The 23,990-nt window shown below is 39.1% G+C and overlaps 2 protein-coding genes across 4 annotated transcripts in view; both read right to left on the bottom strand.

Moving 5' to 3' along the window:
• Positions 1–602: 602 nt before the first annotated feature.
• The window catches only part of LOC145486931 (aspartyl aminopeptidase-like), a 104,240-nt gene continuing 80,852 nt past the window's right edge, over positions 603–23,990 (bottom strand). The window contains exons 11-12 of the mRNA XM_081465638.1: positions 1,396–1,417; positions 603–1,182 (exon numbers count right to left, since the gene is read on the bottom strand). Coding sequence (XP_081321764.1) covers positions 1,129–1,182; positions 1,396–1,417 — 76 coding nt within the window. The 3' untranslated portion in view covers positions 603–1,128. The remainder of the gene's footprint in view (positions 1,183–1,395; positions 1,418–23,990) is intronic.
• On the bottom strand, positions 1,180–21,593 carry LOC145486663 (ras-related protein Rab-18-like). Of its 3 annotated transcripts, XR_014049321.1 has the most exons (8): positions 21,294–21,593; positions 19,809–19,864; positions 16,535–16,596; positions 7,092–7,164; positions 5,251–5,324; positions 4,487–4,577; positions 2,336–2,437; positions 1,180–1,475 (listed from the first exon to the last, which is right to left on the bottom strand). XR_014049321.1 is itself a non-coding variant. In XM_081465375.1 (5 exons), the coding sequence occupies exons 1-5, from the start codon at positions 21,464–21,466 to the stop codon at positions 5,314–5,316; spliced, it is 375 nt and encodes a 124-aa protein (XP_081321501.1). In that variant the 5' UTR covers positions 21,467–21,593; the 3' UTR covers positions 4,798–5,313. The 3 variants fall into 3 exon arrangements, 2 of the variants coding, with proteins under 2 accessions (XP_081321501.1, XP_081321499.1); XM_081465375.1 differs by lacking the exons at positions 1,180–1,475; positions 2,336–2,437; positions 4,487–4,577 and having other exon boundaries at positions 4,798–5,324; XM_081465373.1 differs by lacking the exons at positions 1,180–1,475; positions 2,336–2,437; positions 4,487–4,577; positions 5,251–5,324 and adding an exon at positions 5,906–6,022.

Genomic DNA, 23,990 nt, shown 5'->3' with positions numbered 1-23,990 from the left:
AAAAAAGACTACGCCAAATTTTCCAAGATTCATCAGTTTCGCGAGCTAGCTGATTTGTGAGTACGTCCCTTTTCCCCCTTCCCTCTCCTCCCCTCTTCAAAATGTTGTAAAACTGTGGATAGCCTGATTCTCAGACAGTCCAAGGTCGCTCGGTCTCACTATCTCCTCTTCCCAGCGGGACCGAGAAACGGCTAAGAATCAGGCTACGCTGGGCAAAGCTTTTACTGTAAACAGCAACACTGAGTGTATTCAGCACAATTTGATTTTTCTTTATTGACATATCACTCTGTTATTTCACGTTACCTAATTGCGTTCTCTATTATAGTGCCACAAGTATAGTATAGTGAAGAAGAGAAATATCTTCCAAGTATAGTACAGTGAAGAAATGAAATAGTCTACCTTCCAACGTTCACACTTTTCGCTTAGAATGTTACTTGTCGGGTCGTCACTTAAGGCTCTTCTCGACTAACTAGGGAGCTTGAGCAAACCACCACGACGACAACGGCAACGAGAACGTCACCAGACGAAAGGTTTAATTAATGCGCAAAACAATAGCTGCGCACGTGCGTTATAAATCTTTGTACATTTCTTTGCGGTCCTCTGGAAAACAACCACGTAAAATGACCGAGTTCTGTGTCGTCCGGGAGACGCGAACGACGACAGCTAATTTTTCCCGTTTCCATTTGGAATTGAACGCTGTCATTGTATATTTAGCCTGAGCAGGTTTTAGAGCCATTGGCGTACTGAACAGATGTAGACATGTGCGTATTTTGCTGGTGAAATATAAATTCATATTTGACTAAGCGTTGCCCTCGGCGTCGCCGTGGTCCTTGCTTAAGCTCCCTACTTAGTAGGCAAACACACTGCGTGACACCAAAATAACGATTCTGATGGAACTGTAGTCTTCGATGATACTCAGGAAAGCTCGTATCGTTTGTTCTCTAGTAAATTAGCTCTTTGACTTGAATTGAAAGGTAGTTTTACAAAAAGGTTCTGTTTATTATGTTGAAGGCAAGTTTCCACTCTTCACGCTGTTTGACGGCATGTCAAGTGATTTGAATAAGAAAATCGCTGCAAGAGTTGCAACACCATTAAAACGATCGTGACAAATTACAACTCTGGCAATAATTAGTCAGCTCCCGTGACTGACTCCAACACTGATGGAAGCGTCTCAAAGAAATTCTGTCAAGAAAAGAAAAAATAATAATAATACGGATTTTTTTAAGCTCCTTCAAAATGGTTCACAAAACATCTAGCATCAAGTAAGTCTCCTCACAGCTGCTTTTTGGCTTGTCATGCAAAACTTCTCCCCAACACAACATTGCGTTGCGTGACAACCCAAAGAACGGTAACGAACTTGAAGGCCACTTTTTGACACGAATTCGAAGCTTTCACCTTGAAAAGCTGAATCTCTTGAATGGATGAGCAGCACATCTCACGGATGGAATACATAGCCAGCTGCCGGCTTCCGATGTCTGGAAACAGATTAAACAAAGAAAAATATGAACATATCAATTCTGCTAACTTGTTTCTATCAGTTCTAGGAATGGCATTATAGAGAAGTCAGGGCTTGATCATGAGTTGTATTCCAGGTGAGACGAGCTTCAATTTGATAACACTTCGACGTAAGTACTTAGTGGTTAGTAGGTAAAACTTTGAAAAAGTCAAGAGTAACTACTATCTGAAGGAAACTTTCCTTGCTTTGGTGAACACAATCTCGTTTCCAGGGTCTCTCATCTTCCCGCCTCCCTGGAGTGAGAGAGGAGATGAGAGACCCTGGGAGCGAGGTTGTGATGAACATTCTCTAAATATCCTGTGCAGAACGTGTAAGAAGCTAAATCATAATCCTTAGGTTAAAAGCACAAGCTTAGCGGAGAGTATAGGTCCTAGGAGAGTCACTACGTACACAAACTTTCTCTAATACAAAGATGAAAGAAAAAAAGATCAATCTGTCCGTCCATTCATCCATCCCTCAATCAATCCATCGTCCCTCGATCAGTCTTGATTTCAATCAATCAATCATGTTTGATACATAAACACAGCCAGTAGCCAAAAACCCGAGACTCATGTCCATACTTATCTACTACATATCTGCCCTACAAATCTATTTGTCTTACATTTCAGGGACGCCTAACAAGCACGTGCCGCGTCTCTCTTAATCTACACACGTGTTTATCTCTTCAATACGCTTCACACGCGCGTCATTCCTCTCGCTATACACGTAAGTCTTCGAGAACTTACGCAGGTCACTGTTCTTCTACAAGCGCATGTATCTGCACGTTAAGTTGGTAGTCTCTTCCAAATTCATCGCCTTCAAAACAAGTAAGTTCTATACCTGTATTGGCACACTGCTCTTCTCTGCGATCAGCCTTACAACACTTGACGACACAGCTCTTGACGCATATCGCTGATTGCTGTTAATCTTTATTGCTGGACCCTTGGTGGAATTGAAAATAAATCAGTTACACTAAACAAGTCAATAAGTTTGCTAGCCTTTACTGCGCCAGCCATCAACAAGAAACAAGTCTTCCATTTCCTGCTCAACACCTACACACCACGGCTGTCTAGGAAACCCAAGCAACGAATGGAGAACAGCAAATACTGGTGAATAGTCACAGTTTAATTAATAGCACTCAAATAAGCCTCCGTCAGCAATCCGAAGTAGCAGTGATTCGTGAGTGGTTAGCTCTCAAGGTTATATTAATAGCACTCAGGTAAGCCTTAATAGCACAATTATAAATAAGAATAAATAGTAAAAATAAATATGTGATATAGTGTTCGTCTAATAATAAAGGTATTGGCAAAATTTTCATATCTGTCTACCAGCCACTTATTTGCAGCTGTACTTATAAAAATCTAACGTAGTTGCTCTCTGTCTAACCATCTTCTATTTCATCGTAGGAAACTATACTAATAGACCATTTTACAGTTTTATGAAATGTAACCAGGCCTCCGGCAAGAAAGCGAGTTTAATGGCTGACCATCAGAAACTGGTTGGCATGGTGATAGGATAGTAATCATTTGAAAAGTACCACGTTTGTATCACAACAAAGCCAACTCTAGCCTCGCTTCTGCTTAAAGGCATGATCACTACGCATGGAACTGTAAAATGGGTTACTGTTTGAAAACTTACTTGTGTCTAACAAAAAAATCATACTATTAATAACACTTTTTAACAATAATTTAGTCTACATATATTTGCATAGAGCAGTTTTCATTTGAGTGTTGAAAAGTTACCAGGGCTCAAAGTTTAGTTTTGGCTTTGGGAGCACTTGTGCGACCAGGTGTAAATTTTTAGGCGCACTGCCGAAATTTTAGGCGCAGAGTTAAAAATTTTAGGCGCACAGCTTCAAATACTTGGAGCACCTACTCGAAAAGAATACTTAACGCTCCAAAAAGAGCAATTCAGGCTTCGTGTTGCAATATGGGCCTATTCTAGCAGGATTGAACACAACGAAAACAAATAAAAGAATCAGGCTATTTCATACAAGGGTTATGCTTAGATATTAACTACCGACGTCGTTCCGTTGAGTATCCTCACTATCCAATTGCTCGTTGTTTGCCTCCCTTTGAAATTCTGTTCAGGAAGATTCTTGATTTATTCAACATCTGGGTATTCGTGAGAACTAGCACGAACGTTGCTCATTTGGCTACTGCTTTCAAGCCATAGAACTCGTGGACAGGCCCGTTCCGAAAACGCTAGACTTTTTTGTGTGTCAGACAAGCGAAAACAAAGCTTTCTTTACAAAACGCAGCATTCTGTTACAGTTGTTCGCGAAGAACGAGCGCACGATTTTATTCTCATCCCCCGTTTCCACGCTTTCCGCTAGATCATCGATTGCGCAAGAATTAAGCATGTGCTTCATTCCCTCATTTGCATGTGTCAACGGAGTGGTTTACAAGACAGAACGTGGGGAAGAAATGAACGTTCGAGTTTGGAGAATCCACTGGGAAATTAGGCTTAAAGATGACGAATAGAACACACACCGATGAAAGGAAAATGGTGCAACTTTGTTATTTGGTGCCTGGTTGTGTTATATCTATGTTTATATTTATATTTATATTTATCAATCTGAGTACGTTAGTATGGTCAGGTGAGTAAGCACTAGAGAAGTCGCACTGTACTTTGGCTTTTAAGGCGCGGGGGTGCGACCACACATGATTTTTTAGGCGCACAGCCAAAAATCTAGTCGCATATGCGACCAGTTGGTCGTTAACTTTGAGCCCTGAAAAGTAATTGGTTTTGCATAACTACGCCACACCATTGCCTTAAAAAAACCGGCAGCATCTTTTCATCCAGTCAGAAGTAAAACCAAAAACTATCGTGACTCACTCATGCATGTTTTCCAGCGGTTTTGGTCTGCTACATGCAACTACTTCGAGTTTTGATTGGTTCACTGGATTGTCTGTGTCCTTTATGATTGATAAGTCAGAGTACTTTAGTTTTGGTTTTGCTCAATCAAAAACTGCTCCATCAGCTTAGTACCTCTTCATTGTCATACAAAGCTATCACTTGAAATTAATACAATGTTTGGATCTGATGACAGATGTGAACCTTCCAAGGACTGAACAAGGCCCTGTAGTTCAAAATAATTCCAAAATACCAATCATCAACAAGTCACAAAACCAACCCTCAACTGCATTACTAGTTAAAATATTTAGAAGCATTTAGACAAGGAAGACTTTCACAGGTGTACCGAAACATGTTCAATGCTTGGCTTAAGATAAGCTTGTCAGCCATAGCTTATAATGCCAAGAGATTGGATTCCAAATCACAGCAAGTATTTCATGCAAGAAGTTCTATAAACAGATAAAATTATGTGAGAAATGTAAGAAAAGAGTAAAATGTCCATCAGGTCTTTAATAATGTTGATTGAAAGGATGAAATAAAGGGTTCATTTTTCCACTACATATTTCATTTGACAATGATGACATGAAGTCGTTGAAACATTACGTTGCTTTACTTTCGTGATTTTTTTCGCTTAAATATTTATCGTGTTATTTGAAAAAAACAGTGGGGCACTAGTTAACAGAGTCATCAAACAAAGACCATCTCGAGTATGTGTGTTCATTTGAACTGATATTATTGTCAAGTGATGTAGCTGTCGTGCATTAATGAATTTTATTCACTAGTAGGATAAACAGATATTGAATAAATGGAAAACAGTCTCTCTATTCATGAATCAGTGCCACTAATTAGTGTGAAACTGGTCATTTTAACTTGTGCACAATAAACAAATGCAAGCTTACCTTGCTTCGATAAATAACATGGAATGCCTTCTTGCCAACTGTTGTCCCTGTTTTCTGTCAACTTCACGGCCTTCCTAAAATTGTAAGACACAAATCTCAAATGAAGCTCCATCTCTTGACAAATATACTCACTATAATTCAGCCTTGTACATGGAGCTTTGATGGAGTAAATGAAAAGCTATTCTTGCACTAAATGTGTAGAGTTTGAACTCTGATCCTCTGATACACTCATGCTCAGTATGTGCAAGCATGCAGAGATGCAAGTTCTAACTGAAAACAACAAAAACTTTGACCCATAGCTGGCAGGAGTGGCCTTTGATAGTTCATAAATAAAAACAGACCTATCACTGAATAATTTTGTCATCATACATGTAAAATGCTGATTACCCTCTGTTAATCTGGAAAATTTCTAAATCTAAATCTCTATGTGTGACAAATTTCCATCGTGGTCTCTGCAGCCAACTCTCAAGATATTCTTCAGCGTGCCCGATAAAATACTAAGTAGTGAGTTCAAAACTTTACAAACATTGCACTTAATACAAATTGCAGACGATTGATGAACCAATCAGGTCATTTTCCACAAGGAACTACACACTTACAATATATTGAGGTGGAGAGAGGCACTGTACGATTTTTAAAAATGTCATGTCTTGCCCAACAACACAACACACTGAACTCGGCCAAGGCTTGAACCCATGTCAGCAGCTTGGTCCAGAGTCCAGCAAAACAACCATTAAGCCAGTGCCATGTCTCCCATCTAAAACCCGCACCTCTCAATATGCAAGGAAATACAGCAATTACCAGACCACCATTCTGAATAGGTTTACCTTATCTATTTTGTTGCTGACCAACATTTTAATGATGTTTTTTTTGTTGTTGAATACATCGCCACTTCATTTAGCCATTCTTCCAGTTTCTCAAATGTTTAACTCTGCTACTTGTATCATACACTAAAGGGCAAAGAAACAAAGAAGAATAATGTTACATCCTCACTTGAGCCTAGCATCAGGCATCTCTGGTTTCATTAGTATTCTTTCCCCTGGATGGGATGCTAGTCCATCTGAGGGTTATCCCCGCCCATTTATGACAGGGCCTCAACACTAACACTTACCCGCTTTCTACTGGAAAGCAAATTTATTTCTAGGAAAGTAAAAAATCAAAAATGAACCAAGATACTGACACAATCTGGGAAGTAAATGTTTTTGCTTATGCTGCGACGTAACTTTTACACTGAAAAGGTGTGTGGAAACGTGTGTATAAAGAATAATCAAATGATAAAAATAACCATCCGACAATGATTTTAAGTCTTCAAAAGGATGAGTTTGCACCATTCTAGGATTTACTGATCTAGGGTATTGGAGTATCAAGAGAACTGCTGAGTAAGATATTTTATCAATTTACCATGGTTAGCAGCTTTGATTTAACTATACTGCATTCCATTTTGGAAAGTAAAATTTTGAGATGGAAAGTAATATTTGAAATCTACTTTCCTCAGTGGAAAGTGGTGTAAAACGTTAGTGTCAAGCCTGAGCATGATAGAGAAAGGCACTGTAAGTCTGAGCAAAAGGCCTTGCCAGAGAACGTGACACAGAGATAAAGTCTGGGTCATTAATAAGCTGTTATTTTTTTTCTTTTGGAACAAAAAAAGAAAAAGCATTATACATGTAGAATGACAATTTCTCTACTAGGAGAAATCATTACCCAGTAGGAATGCAGGCAAGAAGGAGGACATTATTAATAAATAAATTGTATGGCCAGAACACATCACAGAAAGATAACCATTAGAAAGTCAAAAATAAAGACTTCAAATAAATATCATGGAAAATGCCAAATTTAGATACCAAGGATAACTCCCTGAGCACCTCTGTAGTGGCTTGGAGTTAATGTTCTGAACCGCTCCTGTCCTGTTGTGTCCTAAAAATACAACAACTGGAAGCATTTAATACAGTGTAGAAACCAAAGCAAATTTATTAATATTTAATTTAAGAGGTGCCCTCTGTAATTTTCAACTATGGCCATTTGGACCAGAAAAAATCAAATTCCTCAAACTTTCTCAGATGAATGGTCTACATAAGAGATTCACAAAAATATAACTTTCAGTTCAATTCGATTCGTATTTTAGCGCTGGGGCCACCATCTTGGTTTTGCCCCTCTGAGAGGGCTTTCAGCGGCCATTTTAGGGCACATTTTTAACAATTTGCCATACAAAGAAAACGATCTAAATCCGGGTAAAAACCCTTCATTCGAGACAAGCAAATGTTTCTTGTTACATTGAGAGGCTGTTTTGGCAATTTGATCATCACCTGATTTTTCTTCAGAATTTTCAATTTCTTCCCTTTCGGACTACTTATGAAGCGCCACAAAAAAGGCGAAGTTTAAAGGAAAATATCACCAAAAGTACATCACTTGAGATCCCAAAACTACCCTCCACTTAAAGAGCAATGTCTCACCTGTAAAAACATGCAATAAAATTTTGGGGCAGTTAAAACTGTAAAATGTTAGAAGAAGAAGTTTAAGCTGTGCTCTTGTCAACAAAGACCGCCGTCCTAATTAGCATAATAGGGACCTTAAGATACGAGGACGGGAAGGCCAGGACGGCAACGGCAGTGGACGCGGGAAACTTTCGCGGGTCCCGTCGTGTCGCCAAAAACAAAATGCTTAAGATGTGCATTTTCGCAAAGGACGGCGACGTCAATAATTGGAACCTCGTACAAGCTATTCACAGAAGCAATGACATCCATTAGACTATAAAAGAGATGATAGAAATCTTATCCTATTAGGCTTAAACGATAGTGAACAGCGATGCTGAATTTCTTTTTCTTTATAAGCGAAGCAAACATCTGTCAATATTTTAATAGAGAAACCATAATTTCCGTCTGAAAAAATTAAACGAACAATCTGATCGACCTGCTTCAGATGGCTTTTTACCACTAAAGCGTTTGGGAATTCTGTCGCCGAAGAATCCTGACTTTTGTTGAACGTTTCAATTTCCATCTGTAATTGTAACAAGCATTATAAAAATCAAACAAACGTTGCATCAAATTCTGGGTAGTATAAAAACAACAACTAAACATCAGTTTGAAAATGTGTATTTTATTTGCTCGATAGATGCTCCACGGCATTCATTCTTACAACAATTTATCAACTGTACTTACACTGTTGTATTCTCAATGCATAGAGTTTGTATTGAGCTTGCACACTCGTGATAGCGTCTGCACAGTGGCTGCAGAAACACAAACGAACAGACGAGGAATATTTTTACTCACATTTTCGTATCTCAGCGTAGTATTCTACACTACAATCACGAAAACTGTGAACGCTATAAACATTTCTATCAATATAACTGAAAATAAAGTCAATTGGAACAGTTATCGGGGCAAAACAAGTGCAAAATACTCACGTCTTCGATACGACGGCTAGTCGGGTGAAATGGCGTCCTCGACGAGATGAGGATGGCAGAGAGATTAGGCGAGAGTTCTCGTGCGCATGCCCGGTTGAGTCAATTTACTTCCGGTAGCCGTCCTAGCTCGTCCCGTGCTGGTATCTTAAGGTGCCTAATAACGTAAAAATAACGATGCACAAAGAAAATAATGATATATTCCACTTACCTCGCAACATGTCGACAACTGGATGTTCCACAATGCCTCATGTTCTATTTCCAGTATGTTTCAGCCACATTTTCGGTGATTAGTGTACGAAATCACTCTCAGACATCGCTACGGTTAAGCAGATTTCAACTCTCCGAAGCCCGCTTCATAACATCTATCAATATTATTTGTCTTTCGCCTCATAAGCTGCCGTTTACAAGAAGTTTAACAATTTGCTGAGATCCTAACTGACCCATAAGTCTGTTAGCAGCCTTTAAAATCCTCCTCTTCATCGAGGATTCTCATCAAGAACTCGTTTAAGCTCAGTTCTGTTTTGATCTGTTATACACCCGCCATTATTCCACAGATTGCGTTACATTTGACAAATGCGCATTCCAACGGGTAGGGGTAGGGTGGGTAGGAAGTGAAAATGTAACCGACATTAAAGCCATTTTACGCATTTCTGTACTGTGGCTAAACTAGTAACTAGCTTTCCCAGAATGATTTGAACATGAGCTTCTGCTTGCAGGTATTTTCTAGGTTATTTTTGCAGGGTACGTGAGGGGGGGGGGGGGGGGCTGTGTATTAAAAAAAAAAAAACGATAGACAGTTTCAGGTCAAAAGATTATGATCTGTGTATCTTGATCAGCTCATCAGTGAGGCCCTATTACGGGTTTTCAGGATACTGGATATTTGGGTAAAAAGTTAATAGGATGCAAGAAATTTAGGAGAAATATTAATGGGGTAGAGCATGTTTAGATCAGATAAAACAGGACATTAATCGAGTAGGAAATCGCTGAGCTGGATTTAACAGGAGACAAAATATTTAGGACAAAAATTAACAGGATAAGGGATACACCGACACCCCCCCCCCCTCCCCCCTCCCATTATGGGGCCTCAACAATGGTCAGCTATTTAGGATAAAATAAATGTATGTCAACTGCTATAAGCATTTATTCTGGACTCTTAGTACTTATATCACGATGGAATATGAAAGTTTTGTATCAGATTTTAGGGGTTTTAAGGTTAGGTAACGCAGCTCCTTGTTAGTAATTTCGAAGCCCACACTTGTTACACTGAATAGATAGATAAAGACGGGGTTGGAGAAATAAACAGAGAATGAAATGTGTCCCGAATTGACGGTTCCCAATAGGTTTGGCGGGATGCGGGATTTGGCTTTTTTTTATGGTGATATTTGGGATTTAAGCTGAAAACAGGGGCGGGAATTGGGAATTTCAGTTGCGTGTGGGAGCGGGATTTCGTGTTTTTATATGGTTGGGATACGAGATTGTCAAGGGAAAAAGAGCGGGATGTGGGATTTCAACTCCATCGTGACTTCATCATAAGTTGACCAGCGCAAAAACCGCAAGCTGGCGGAAATAAACCTTTTGTGCGTATAGCTGAGTTAGGTTTCAAGTGATGAATAGCAACGGCTCTGTACCCAGTCAGGTCCTGTCAAACGTATCCATTATCGCTTACCCTACGTTAGTATCAGACCGTATAAGGTCTTTGAGTCCTATTGTGATCTTTTGTGTTGACCTCTGACATAAATGTCATTTGTCCATTTCCGACATTTGCGTCTGTATTCTTGACCTCAGTGTTCTCAGTCCTGATCTTTTCTAGGTTTTTTAGTCTTTGATGTCTTTCAACCTTTTTACGAGCGCTAAGTGGTTTGCTGTGGCCAGTATGGCCACGCCGGATAGCGGTGAGAGTAGTTTACCGAGCGAACCGGGAAACGAAGTATGCGACAATATAAATTGCGTCGCCATTTATTATGAAAAGGGTGCAAGCGGGAATGCCTTCCTTCGGAAAGAAAAGTTCCGAGCACAAGTTTCAAGGAAAGTGAGGACGCTCAAAGCTTTAAAAGAAACTGTCAGGAGTGTTTATTTTTTAAACCTTGGCTGCATTTGACTGTTTTAGACCTTGTAGGCCCTGGTAGGTATTGTGATGTATTCCCGGTGTGTCTGGTCTGATCAGGCATGACCTTCATGCCCTCTGCTTTATGCTGTGACTGTTACATTCTGAAGTGGTCTCGTTAACAGAAGTGGTTAATAATAAACGTTTATGTATAAATAGATGCATATTATTTAAAATACCTTTCGTTTGAATCGCACGTAAAGTTAGTGTCAACGGGTATGCTTTCCTCAAAGAGCAAAAAGAGGAATTAATATGAAAATATTATTTATATTTCCGGTTTCAAATTCTTCGATCGTGGACGGCACGTGAGACTTGCTATGTCAAAACCGGCCTTAGCTCATTCCCAGGGTCTCTCTTCCTCGCGACATGGGCTGTAAGGACAGACCATCAGGCGGGAGTGGGAATTCTTTTGTGGCGACTGTTTACGCAATAATTTACTTTTCAAGATGCAATTCTCTGCACAATTTCTTTTCGGAATATGACAGGGAAACGAACTTCCCGCTAGGGAGAGTGTCTACATTTGGCCGTGCTGTTTGGTTCAATAGCAGGCTAATGTTCTGCAAAAATACTCAATTAACATTTTTTTCTTTTTTTTCCGACAATTTGACGGTGCATGTTTGTACAACTCGATGGATGGAGATAATACGGACCAAATCTTCCTGTCTAAATAAAAAACACCATACATAAGAACAGGATTAGGGCCCATTGAGCTAGCACCCTATCGAATGTCAGACGCACGAACTAACACACATCTTCAAATACTCAGCTCATGATTGTCTTCCAAAAAACCAGGACTAGGAATATGGGAGTGAACAATCTCTCTCTTTCACTGATACGTCGAAAAAGAGCAAACCAAAACAGTGAAACGTTTAAAGAAGGAAACGTAACAATCATTTCTGGTTACTTATCTGCTACCCATTGCATACAGATAGGCCTTTCATGATCTTTTCTGTAATGTTTATTTTTTGTAAAGTTTCTGCGTTAATTATTATTTAACAAATTAATAATTAACGGAAAAACGTTATTGAAAAGTGGGCGGGATCGGGATTGCCAAGTAAAGAAGGGAGGGATTGCGGGATCAACAGGAAAAAATGGGCGGGAAAGCGGGATCTGAGAACCCTATTGTGGACCCTCCGAATTCTGTACCGTTTAACACGAATTTCTTACATGGCAACCTTTGTGTCTGCGAAGAGATGAGGCACAACATTCCACACTATATTTGTAAACAACTATCCTAATCTCATTTACAGCCATTAGTTTTTGACGAGAATTTTCATTTATTACAAATAGAATACGGATAGAACTCCAATAAAAAGCCTCTTCCTTGTGTTCTTTTTGTTCAGCATTATACTTGTGTCTTTCGCTGCCCGAAATGCCATCAAATGTCGCGAAAGGCAACAGACTGACAAGCAGTGCGCAAGAAAAGTTTTTCTTGGGTCAGGAAACGGCCATAAAAGTCGAAGCAATTACTGTAGCACAAAAGATGAGGCGCTCAAAAGGTGAGGCCAGGAATTAGGCGGTTCACCTGTGATGAGTTCCTGACTCCTTGCCACGTTTAATCCTTCCTCTCGAGGATGGCTTCAAAGCTTAGAAACAGACAGGAGAAGGTCCTCCAAGAAGACACAACAACCGCTGAGAATCAAGCTGCAGATATTTTTGACAAGTGTCAGTTAATTCATCCAGTTGCTTATGACTCATTCAACTTGTGTGTCTTAAACGCATCTATGATGTCTTTAAAAAGCTAAACGTCAACATTAGTGCTTCGCTTGATAGATGCGGGTATTTTAAAGTGCCCTGCATAGGGTTGAAAACTAGTCTTGTGCAGACATGCAGCTGTGCTCCATCACAGAACTGAACAACATTAGTGGCTGTGGGGTGCCTCAGGCTCACAATGAATGGTGCCTACAAAATACAAACGTGTTTCCGCCAGATTAAGAAAACGTGGAAAAAGTAGATCTTAGCCAGGGTTATTAGAATCCACAAAGAAAACTGGGGGTAGTCATTAATTTTTCCAAGTTTATTAGCTAATGCTGATGGTAGCATTTTTCTGAAAAAAAGGTAAAGATATTTCTTCACATATTCTCCTAAGGGTCGCCTTTACATGCAGAAAACTAAACATATTAAAAAACATCTTTAAACTACGTGGTAAGTGGTAACATAAAAACCACTTTTGATATGTATTTAATGACAGAATCGTTGCAACAGCACTCCTCTGGCTTAGCCAAAATACAGTCTACATAACTTTTCCTCACAGCCAAAAACTAATGCATTGTCGAATAGGCTTGTCACTTCCAATTCATACCATAAAATGTAGCTGTAATCACCCCTTTGTTAAAAGTGAAATGAGTTGTTTCATCCTTTCGAAAACTTTGTCGGTGTCCGTTACTTTTTTTCCTGTTACTTTCCAAGTAAGTTAAACATTGACGTCTCTCGCAGTTGTTTTGCGCACGCATTATGCCATCTACAGTTGAATTTCAGTATGATTTTTTCTACGGATACGATAAAAGGTAGTTTTTCAGCTGGAAGCCGTTCACAGTTAGTGCTTAGCGATATGCTGCTTTTCTGGTAATCCTGGTTTTAGTACACGCTCGTAATTTTTGTGCGAAATTTGTTTCGGCCACAATAGAATTTTTTTTAAGTCGCACACTTGGTAGGGTAGTTAATTACGTCACTAGTTCCAACCCAAGCGCGCGCCTAGCGTTTAAACCATGCCTAAAAAAGAAGGTACCGTCCTTAACTGCCCTTCAGTAATTTTCTGAGCATTTTCTTTTCTGATGGAAAAGTGACACAGCTAAGAAAATGTAAGAAGTTTCAATAAAACGTCGCTTATCATTACTTCTCGCGTACTTTTCGTCAGTCTGTTGTCTTTTGCAAAATTTGATGGCACTTCCGGCAGCGAAAGACACAACTGTCCCGCTTTATCTGATCTAAACATGCTCTACCGCATTAATTTTTCCCCTAAATTTCTTGCATCCTGTTAATTTTTTACCCAAATATCCAGTATCCTGAAAACCCGTAATAGGGCTTTTTTTTTAATACACGACTCCCCCCCCCCCCCCCCCTACCCTGCAAAATAACCTAGAAAATACCTACAAGCAGAAGCTCATGTTCAAATCATTCTGGGAAAGCTAGTTACTAGTTTAGCCACAGTACAGAAATGCGTAAAATGGCTTTAATGTCGGTTACATTTTCACTTCCTACCCACCCTACCCCTACCCGTTGGAATGCGCATTTGTCAAATGTAACGCAATCTGTGGAATAATGGCGGGTGCCTAACAGATCAAAACAGAACTGAGCTTAAACGAGTTCTTGATGAGAATCCTCGATGAAGAGGAGGATTTTAAAGGCTGCTAACAGACTTATGGGTCAGTTAGGATCTCAGCAAATTGTTAAACTTCTTGTAAACGGCAGCTTATGAGGCGAAAGACAAATAATATTGATAGATGTTATGAAGCGGGCTTCGGAGAGTTGAAATCTGCTTAACCGTAGCGATGTCTGAGAGTGATTTCGTACACTAATCACCGAAAATGTGGCTGAAACATACTGGAAATAGAACATGAGGCATTGTGGAACATCCAGTTGTCGACATGTCGTGAGGTAAGTGGAATATATCATTATTTTCTTTGTGCATCGTTATTTTTATGTTATTAGGCACCTTAAGATACCAGGACGGGACAAGCTAGGATGGCTACCGGAAGTAAATTGACTCAACCGGGCATGCGCACAAGAACTCTCGCCTAATCTCTCTGCCATCCTCATCTCGTCGAGGACGCCATTTCACCCGACTAGCCGTCGTATCGAAGACGTGAGTATTTTGCACTTGTTTTGCCCCGATAACTGTTCCAATCGACTTTATTTTCAGTTATATTGATAGAAATGTTTATAGCGTTCGCAGTTTTCGTGATTGTAGTGTAGAATACTACGCTGAGATACGAAAATGTGAGTAAAAATATTCCTTGTCTGTTCGTTTGTGTTTCTGCAGCCAGTGTGCAGACGCTATCACGAGTGTGCAAGCTCAACACAAACTGTATGCATTGAGAATACAACAGTGTAAGTACAGTTGATAAATTGTTGTAAGAATGAATGCCATGGAGCATCTATTGAGCAAATAAAATACACATTTTCAAACTGATGTTTAGTTGTTGTTTTATACTACCCGGAACTTGATGCAACGTTTGTTTGATTTTTATAATGCTTGTTACAATTACAGATGGAAATTGAAACGTTCAACAAAAGTCAGGATTCTTCGGCAACAGAATTCCCAAACGCTTTAGTGGTAAAAAGCCATCTGAAGCAGGTCGATCAGATTGTTTGTTTAATTTTTTCAGACGGAAATTATGGTTTCTCTATTAAAATATTGACAGATGTTTACTTCGCTTATAAAGAAAAAGAAATTCAGCATCGCTGTTCACTATCGTTAAAGCCTAATAGGATAAGATTTCTATCATCTCTTTTATAGTCTAATGGATGTCATTGCTTCTGTGAATAGCTTGTACGAGGTTCCAATTATTGACGTCGCCGTCCTTTGCGAAAATGCACATCTTAAGCATTTTGTTTTTGGCGACACGACGGGACCCGCGAAAGTTTCCCGCGTCCACTGCCGTTGCCGTCCTGGCCTTCCCGTCCTCATATCTTAAGGTCCCTATTATGCTAATTAGGACGGCGGTCTTTGTTGACAAGAGCACAGCTTAAACTTCTTCTTCTAACATTTTACAGTTTTAACTGCCCCAAAATTTTATTGCATGCTTTTACAGGTGAGACATTGCTCTTTAAGTGGAGGGTAGTTTTGGGATCTCAAGTGATGTACTTTTGGCGATATTTTCCTTTAAACTTCGCCTTTTTTGTGGCGCCTCATAAGTAGTCCGAAAGGGAAGAAATTGAAAATTCTGTAGAAAAATCAGGTGATGATCAAATTGCCAAAACAGCCTCTCAATGTAACAAGAAACATTTGCTTGTCTCGAATGAAGGGTTTTTACCCGGATCTAGATCGTTTTCTTTGTATGGCAAATTGTTAAAAAATTAATGTGCCCTAAAATGGCCGCTGAAAGCCCTCTTAGAGGGGCAAAACCAAGATGGTGGCCCCAGCGCTAAAATACGAATCGAATTGAACTGAAAGTTATATTTTTGTGAATCTCTTATGTAGACCATTCATCTGAGAAAGTTTGAGGAATTTGATTTTTTCTGGTCCAAATGGCCATAGTTGAAAATTACAGAGGGCGCCTCTTAAAAAAGGCAACAATTTCAATTTTAGACTTTGTAGTTCATTTTACATTAAATATACATATTTAAAATACACACATACCTTGTTGAACTCCAAAAGTAGTGAGGTTTTTATTAATGTACATGTTCATGTGATATTAATTGCACTCTTTGCTACATGTGTATTTTTGCAGTCATAGTTTTCAATTAATATCTATACGTACATTGTAGAAAACTTTCATTGCTTAATTTCTAAAACGTAGTACTGACCATACTTGATGATGTTCCAACTTATTCCTTGCTCGATTTTCCACAAAAAAAATCCCTGCACTTACAGTCAAACGAAAAGAGAGTTGGAAGTCTGCAACTTGTCTGCCACCTTGGAAATTTCAGGTTACAAGCTAAATTATTTTATTTAAATTTGTGAACTTGAATCCATCGAATTGATAGCTCTGGGCTTTTTTTAAAGTATATTTATCTAGTCCTTGATTTTGTAGGGCATCAATGGGGGGTCAACGTTTTGCTGAAATTCTATCACTGATACAATGTAATAATTGGTCTTGAATAACAATATTTCTTACCCAAATTGCTAGTTTTGCTTTGTTTCCATCAACAGTCAGTGTTTTTACTTTGAAGTCAACACCTGTATATATCAGGAAAAATAATTCACGTTATTAACTACTCTCCTTCGCAGCTGTCATTTGGGATCGTCAAGCATTGGATGACTAGATATTAACCCCGCAACCAGGTCTAATAATTTAGCATGCAGTCAACATGAAATAAAGATTACTGTTACATTAATGAGAAGTTACAGATGATAGCCTGAATTGTTTTTATTAATTAATAGCATCAGATATTTTGTTATCAGTTATCAGATTTAGTGAGACGACTTCTGAAGCTACAACTGCATGTAATACTATCTGCATTTTTAAAATGTGTTAGTAATGATTGTCTTTCAAAGCAGGTCACAAGCTGACGTTGAGATCTCTACCACTGCATCTAATTTGGCTTGTTACATGTATACGACCATCAGTGACAATAGCAGATTGAGTTTCCAAGAAAAATTCAGGTTTCAAATATAATTCCCTGACTCGCTGTTACAATTTAATGGACTAAATTAGATCGAGATAAAACAAGAAGAATGGAACTCTATTGGATCCTGGCACAGCATGATTACACATGTACATGGTGACTTAACATGGTGTACAATGTTCAACACCTTTAATGTCATACAAGATGCATACCATGAAAAACACTAAATTAAGTGGTCTAACTTTTTCCAGGCAACCTGGCTGAGAGAAAAGTGACCATGGAATGAGGTGAATGCATCATGAAATCAATGTAAACACCTCACACCCATCTGCTGGAGTTTGTTTTGTACAGGTATGTATGTAGAAAAACCAACCTAAACGAATCAAAAGCTGGGAGACTGCCAGTTTTATCTTCTTAACCCCAAAAAGGCGTGCTTGAAGTCAACAATAGCTGATTTAACCACAAAAATGTGTCAAACATCAATGAAATTCTCCCCCCCCCCCCCCCGAAAGGGAAAAAATCAACCAAAATAAGTGTGCAAGTAACATACTTTTAGTGCTTTCTTTGATATCTGGGAGATTTGGTGATCTGTGTGGGAGACCAGGAGGTTTGGTCTGTATGATCCATATGCTGTATCCGAGAGATTTCCATAAAAACTGGGATGGTTGGCACACATGTAGAGGTGTATACCAGCATGGTCAGTCACATCCAATCAAATTGTCAAACTCAATTGAAGTCACTCCATGGATTGAGTTAGATAGATTTCTGCAATTGAACGAAATCAATCTGACACAAAAATGATTAGTCAATCAAACTCAATCGAACGTTTCATTTCTGAACTCTTGATTTTTGCAAAACTGTTGCTGAAAATCAATAACAAGTTTTTTGAGGCTTGAGTTACTATGGTAGAACACGTGTTTTTTTGTGTTTTTGAGACCACATAACTTGATCTTTGTTCAACGAATATATTCATTGAACACAACTGAACACAATCCATTAGATTGTGTTCAATTGAGTTGGGTTGCCAAACTCAATTAAATACAATCTAATGGATTGCATTCAGTTGTGTTCAATTTGTTCAATTGAGTGGTATTGGTTTGGAAATCGAACTCACTCAAAGTTTGGTGTTCGATTTTGTTGGATTGCCAAACTCAATCAAACTCAGTCCACTGGTTGAGTTTGATTACGTTTGATTTCTCCATGTTTGATTGACTATACTGGGATGTGTATACACTCCACATTGGGCAATTCCAGAAAATATCCATACCCAACCATGGACGGCTTCCATATTTTAACCCCCCCTTGCCTTCAGAAATTCTAGAATGCGTTACCCCCCCCCCCCACGCCCTCAGAATTCCATAATCGTGAACCCCCCTACCCTTCGGAATTTCCGCTCTTTTTTTTGAAGTACGTTTTTGACTTGGCAATGCCTATATGAACAAATGAACATGAATTTATGCTTCCTCAAGGTTGTGATCTGTCTTCAGCGACAAGAAAAACCTACTGCGTGTGGCCAGGCTGTGCAAACTCCTTTTTAAGTCTGAATTTGGCTATAAAAATAAACACCACTCACGGTAATTTTCCTCCTCTTTGTTTTCTTGTGTTGTTTTGACATTTACAAGGCAAAATAGCTCAAATTCTGATTGTTAAAATCTTTTGGTGGTCAAAAATACCGTCGAATATGCTTACTAATCTGGCAGGCGTTCCTTGGAAGCGAGGGACTGGTGCAAGTTTTTTTGCCGTTCATCCGACAGGAGACGAGAGTAACAAGAAATTTGCAAGCGGTAAGTAAGATACATTTTCAGATTTTATTCATGTGACAAGAAATTCATCAAGGTAAATGTGAAACCCACGTTTTACTGTTCACTTCTACAGTACCGGTCAAAGGGATTGCAGCACCTACATGCACTTAAAATGTGTGTAGTATTCGTGGACAGTGTGTGGATGGCGCGTGTAAGGTGCGTGTAATTACACGCATGTAAAATTTACTGATCTGGTAGTTACATGCATTTGCGTGTAATTTTACGCAAATGTGTGTATTTTAATTGGAGCAAGAAACCTTTGTTATTCACACACGCAGTTGCGTGTATTTTGCAAAACAAAAAGCCACTACTAACCTGTATTCGAAACACGTGACTTTCAATGTTCACAACAAAAAGTAAATTTAAAAGCCTACAAGCATTGCTAAATTACTGGACTAGCTCGAGCACCTATCGAACAAATACTCTTTCTTAATCTGTAGCAGTCCACACTTCTGATGTGAAGTATAATAATTCATATTTGCACTGCGGTTGTAGATGAAAGTGAAGAATGATCATCGCAGCAAATTTTCCAATTTAAGCAATTGGAAAGAAGAAGCCTGAAAAAATCAGGGCTTCAACAGGATTCGAACCCGTGACCTCCGCGAATACCGGTGCGATGCTCTACCAACTGAGCTATGAAGCCACACATTGGGAGCGAGGTCAATTAATTGAGTGCATATCTTCCCGTGAGGAGTGAAATGATGTGAAGTATATATGAAATAATTCATATTTGCACTGCGGTTGTAGATGAACTACAAAAGTCCACAACAATAGTGTTTTCAAGGAGCTCACTCTACTCTTTCTACTCCAGAAATCCCACCTGTGAAATCCTCCCATGCCTTCGGGTTTCCAATCGTAAATACCCCCTTTTCCTTCGGAATTCCAGTTCAAAGAACCCCCCTCCCCTTTGGAAATCCTAAAAGCCGTCCATGGTATAGGTATGGATATTTTCTGGAATCGTCCACTGCTGCTCAGTAAGACAAGTATGTAACATCCTTTATGCATCAGAATGTACACTCACCTATGGTTGCTCCAATGTCAGGGTCAAACGTGTCATCAGTAAATCTTAGTAGCAAGCTGTGTTTGCATGGAAACGGTTATAAAAATTAGTTGACTAATTTAATTGTAATGTTTGTATTAAATACATATGAGTATTTTTCTATTACATTCAACAGTTTCATTAGTTAATGTAATAATTTAATTCTTATGTTTAAGTCATCGTAATAACTCTATATAATTTCTGCTGACTCAATAAAATAAAATGTAGATGTAGATGTACAGTGTAGATGAAGATGTGTAAGTAGAAACTTGAAAGCACATCCAAAATATCGCAAAAAAATTCTTCACATAAATTATGATTTTTCAAAGCTGCATCTATAAATCCCTACCGCATCAATACAAAACAATATCTATTTATTTTCATACATACATTACACTCACATTCAACTACATAAGAAGTACTTGGTAACCTCAAAAAGGTTAGTGGCATAATAATTACACGCGACTTCGCATCCACTACAGTGTGGGGCTCAGTTCTCGGCCACTTTTTGTTCAGCGTTTATTTTTCGCGCCACAAATGAATCTGAATAAAAAGCAATTGCTTCCAAAGGTAGCTTGATTCCTTGTCTTCCGTTCTGCCAAGTTTTGTTTCGTCCTGCCGAGTTTTTCTGTGAGCACGTCGACGTGACGCGAAGCTAGGTGAATTTGGTTTCCCAGAAAACGTGTTTGTTTACGGCTACTCGAACTAAATGGTTTAATTCAAGTTTATATTTTGTCCGTCTAGAAAGCCCAAATGAGCCAATTCTTGGCATAAAGAATGTAGAGTGATAAAGCTATCTGTTAAATATAAACTTTTCCTGGCGTGTTTAATTCTTTGACCTAAATTCACTCCTCAATATTTCCTTAGTACTTTTGCGTATTTGCCTATTCTCGGCCACCCTGCTCGCCTTCAACACTAAAAGCGCTCATAGTTTTGTGTGGAGTATTCGTGTCAAGTCAGTTGTAAAAATAAAGCTGTAATGGGGTGGCATGCTGAAGACTATACGCTCTGACTTAACCCCGTTTTAAATACCCAACTCTTTTTCGCCTCGCATCACTGCACTTAAGAGAAAAACTAGGTGTGCAAAAAAACTTCCTTTTCTAACATGAAACAATGCTCTTTAAGGATAATTTGTGATCGAAATATCAAAACACAAGCCTTATAAGTGATTTAACAACAAAAAAATGGTAATAGAGCGTTCTTTATTCTGAGGAATCGCATGCACTCTTTTGTGGCCGAGAAGTGGGTCCGCTAGCCGATAACTGGGCCCACGAACGAAGCCTCCATTTTCGTTATTATTCGGGAGAAAACAGCGTTGAGCAGTCGATAGCTCTACATGTGTAAACGGAATACTGAAGCTAGTTATCCGTGAAATTTTAAGTCCTTACGGCTATTCCAAGGTAAGAAATACAAGTTTACGTTTTTTGTGGCCGAGAACTGGGCACCATACTGTATACGTAAGCTTACCTTGATTTTCCTACGCCACTTTCTCCGATGATCAAGATCTTTAGCGTGGTAAGAACATCGTTGTCCATCTTTCGAGTAAAAGCTGGATCTTGGCAGCAGCTCTTGAAATCCTCAACGGTTGATTTCTGGCTGAATTCGACCGAAATTTCAGCTAAATTTGTTCCATTCGTCATATTGTTATTTTCCTCGAAGAAACGTATTTACATTTAGACGAGAGACCGCTGACAGAGGAACAAGCGGCGAATAATAGAGCATCATGGGACAGTATCAAGTTGACTCATTCCCAGTCGTCTCTCAAAACTCAACCAAGAGGCCCGCAATGCAAGCAAAGGTTGCAGGCTCAATGCAAAATAATTGTGCACAATGTAATATTGAAATGAAAAACTATTTTCCAGTCATCGGCATTCATCCTTCCCTTGCAGCAGTATCTGGTATAACTCGGAATCAATATCAAGAACCGTAGCTCAGACTATGAACTAGACGGGAAACCTCCACTTCTTGCCTCGGGCTGGAATATATGTAAAGGCAGGAATTTCACGAGTTATAGACTGAGGGGTAGATATTTTACTCTGGATGTACCTTAAATTAATAAGATTTAGGTTTTAAGTCGTTTGGAACCGGCTGGTTGACATGAATCCAAAATTAGTGACCATCTGACGGCTTGACTAGCCTCTGCGCAGAGGCCGGTTAGGCTCATCACGCAATCCTCCCACCGCAAAATGTCGGGGAGGAGTTCTTGTCAAGAAGAAGAAGAATAACTTTATTTAACGAGAGTAAAACCATTTTACAGTTAGCAATGATAAACTAGAGGCCCTGGCCAAGTCAAGTCAAACTAGTGGCCCTGGTCAACCATAAGAACGTCTGCAGAGGACGCTGGATGATGGCGCAACCACACAGCTTCGTGACATCACTAGTTGTATCGTTGTCATTACTTTCATGTTGTGCAGAAAATTAAGAAAAAGAGGGAGCCAATGAAATTAATCTTTGGGACATGAGGATCATGTTTGCAGGGTTTTTTCATACGCAAGTGATCGAGTGTATATGACCTTATGAGCTCAAGGGCACGAAGGGGATTGAGTGATCAATGATCAAGTGCATAGAAAACGCGGACTGTATATTTGCAACCACGGATTCTCCGCTGCTTCAAAGAACCTTTCTGACTATGTCACGCAATAACAACGATTTTTCGTATTTTTCAAATAAAGAAAAAAAAAACCACCCTCATAGATCAATTTATCATGCCCACATCAGTAAACAGGCGAAGTTTCATAACATTCTGTTACAAATTTATGAAATATGGGATCCCAAACTTAACTAACTCTTTATACCAAAAAGTGTATGCCAGAGGGCAACGCTAGCACCCTTTCATACATTTCTTTGTAAACATTCGCATTATTTCTTGAGTTTGCAACTCATTCTTATACAACTTCGCTTATTCACTAAACTGCATGATAAATCGAGTGGCGAGACTTATTTTCTTATTTGAATTAAATTATAAACTCGGAAAAGCGTGACATCATGCGTTTCATCATGGGAACACCGAGTTTCCTGGACGTCTCGGAAATTTTTCTCGTTGTGAGCTCGGCTTTCGCAGCTCGACTTGAGGGGAAATCTAGGTTAAGAGCTCGCGTCGTCGATACAGCTAAGGCCTCGTTCATACTACGTCGGATCCAGAAATTTAAAAACGCAGCTGTATTTCTACGGCTAGGCCCACCGTCCACACTGATCCATCACTAAAGCGGAGCTTTTCGAAAACGTAACCGAAGGATTTTGAAACTGGCGCCTGCTTTGCGTTTCAGTGAGGACAGAAAACACTTTGCAAACATAGCTTTTTTAAAACGATGACGTCACGATGATCATGTGATTTGCCTGACCGAGCTTTCCTCAAATACAAATGCAAAATGTACCGGTGATTGTTGCGTTTTTAAATTTCTCTGGCGTAGTGTGGACGAAAAACATTTCATGCGTTTTCAGAGTGAAAACGCCGTTTTCAAATATCTCCGACGTAGCGTTGACGGGAACATGGTTTCTTTAGAACATAATATGAAAACAAAGAACAACTACGAAAGCTGTTTTCTTCAAGGTTTCTTTTTATAGTTTTTAAAAAATTAAACTGCTTTATAATACAGATAGGACCATGCGCGCGCACTGATTCGTTAAAAACCCGTGTTTTATCGGAGTATAAAACATAGAAAAAGCGTGTTTTAGTGTTTTGCGAGTGTAAAATCTATATCATAAAGCAAATGAAGAAGCCTAAGCCGTGTACTACGCTGTGATAAAAAAACTCCGGACATTGTAGAAAACACTTGCCTGCGGCTCGTGTTTTCTACATTTCCCTCGTGTTTTCAAATGCCCGTCGTGTTTTATCACAGTGTAATACACGGCTCAGGCTTCTTTATTTGTTAAATTACATAAGCCTTGACTGATAAAACTATGAAAAATAGAAAGCACCATAAGAAAGTTGAAAACATAGAATACTGTAAAAATCTAATTATATCTACTACTAACTAACGAAACTGAATTCGGGATTATAAAAAATTTCAAAATGATTAAAAACTAGACTTTCGTGAATAATAAGACGCGGTTTTGCCGCGGTTTCGGTCTCTCTCTAAGTACCACTGTGACTCTACTGAAGGTAAAATACTCATTTACAAAAATGCAGTTACTTTACATCTAAGGAATTGATTTATTGACATG

This window comes from Orbicella franksi, chromosome 5 (genome assembly GCF_964199315.1).
Source record: "Orbicella franksi chromosome 5, jaOrbFran1.1, whole genome shotgun sequence".
Taxonomy (NCBI): domain Eukaryota; kingdom Metazoa; phylum Cnidaria; class Anthozoa; order Scleractinia; family Merulinidae; genus Orbicella; species Orbicella franksi.
Note: the sequence above shows the minus strand (reverse complement) of the source record. Positions and strands in the feature narration are given on the sequence as shown.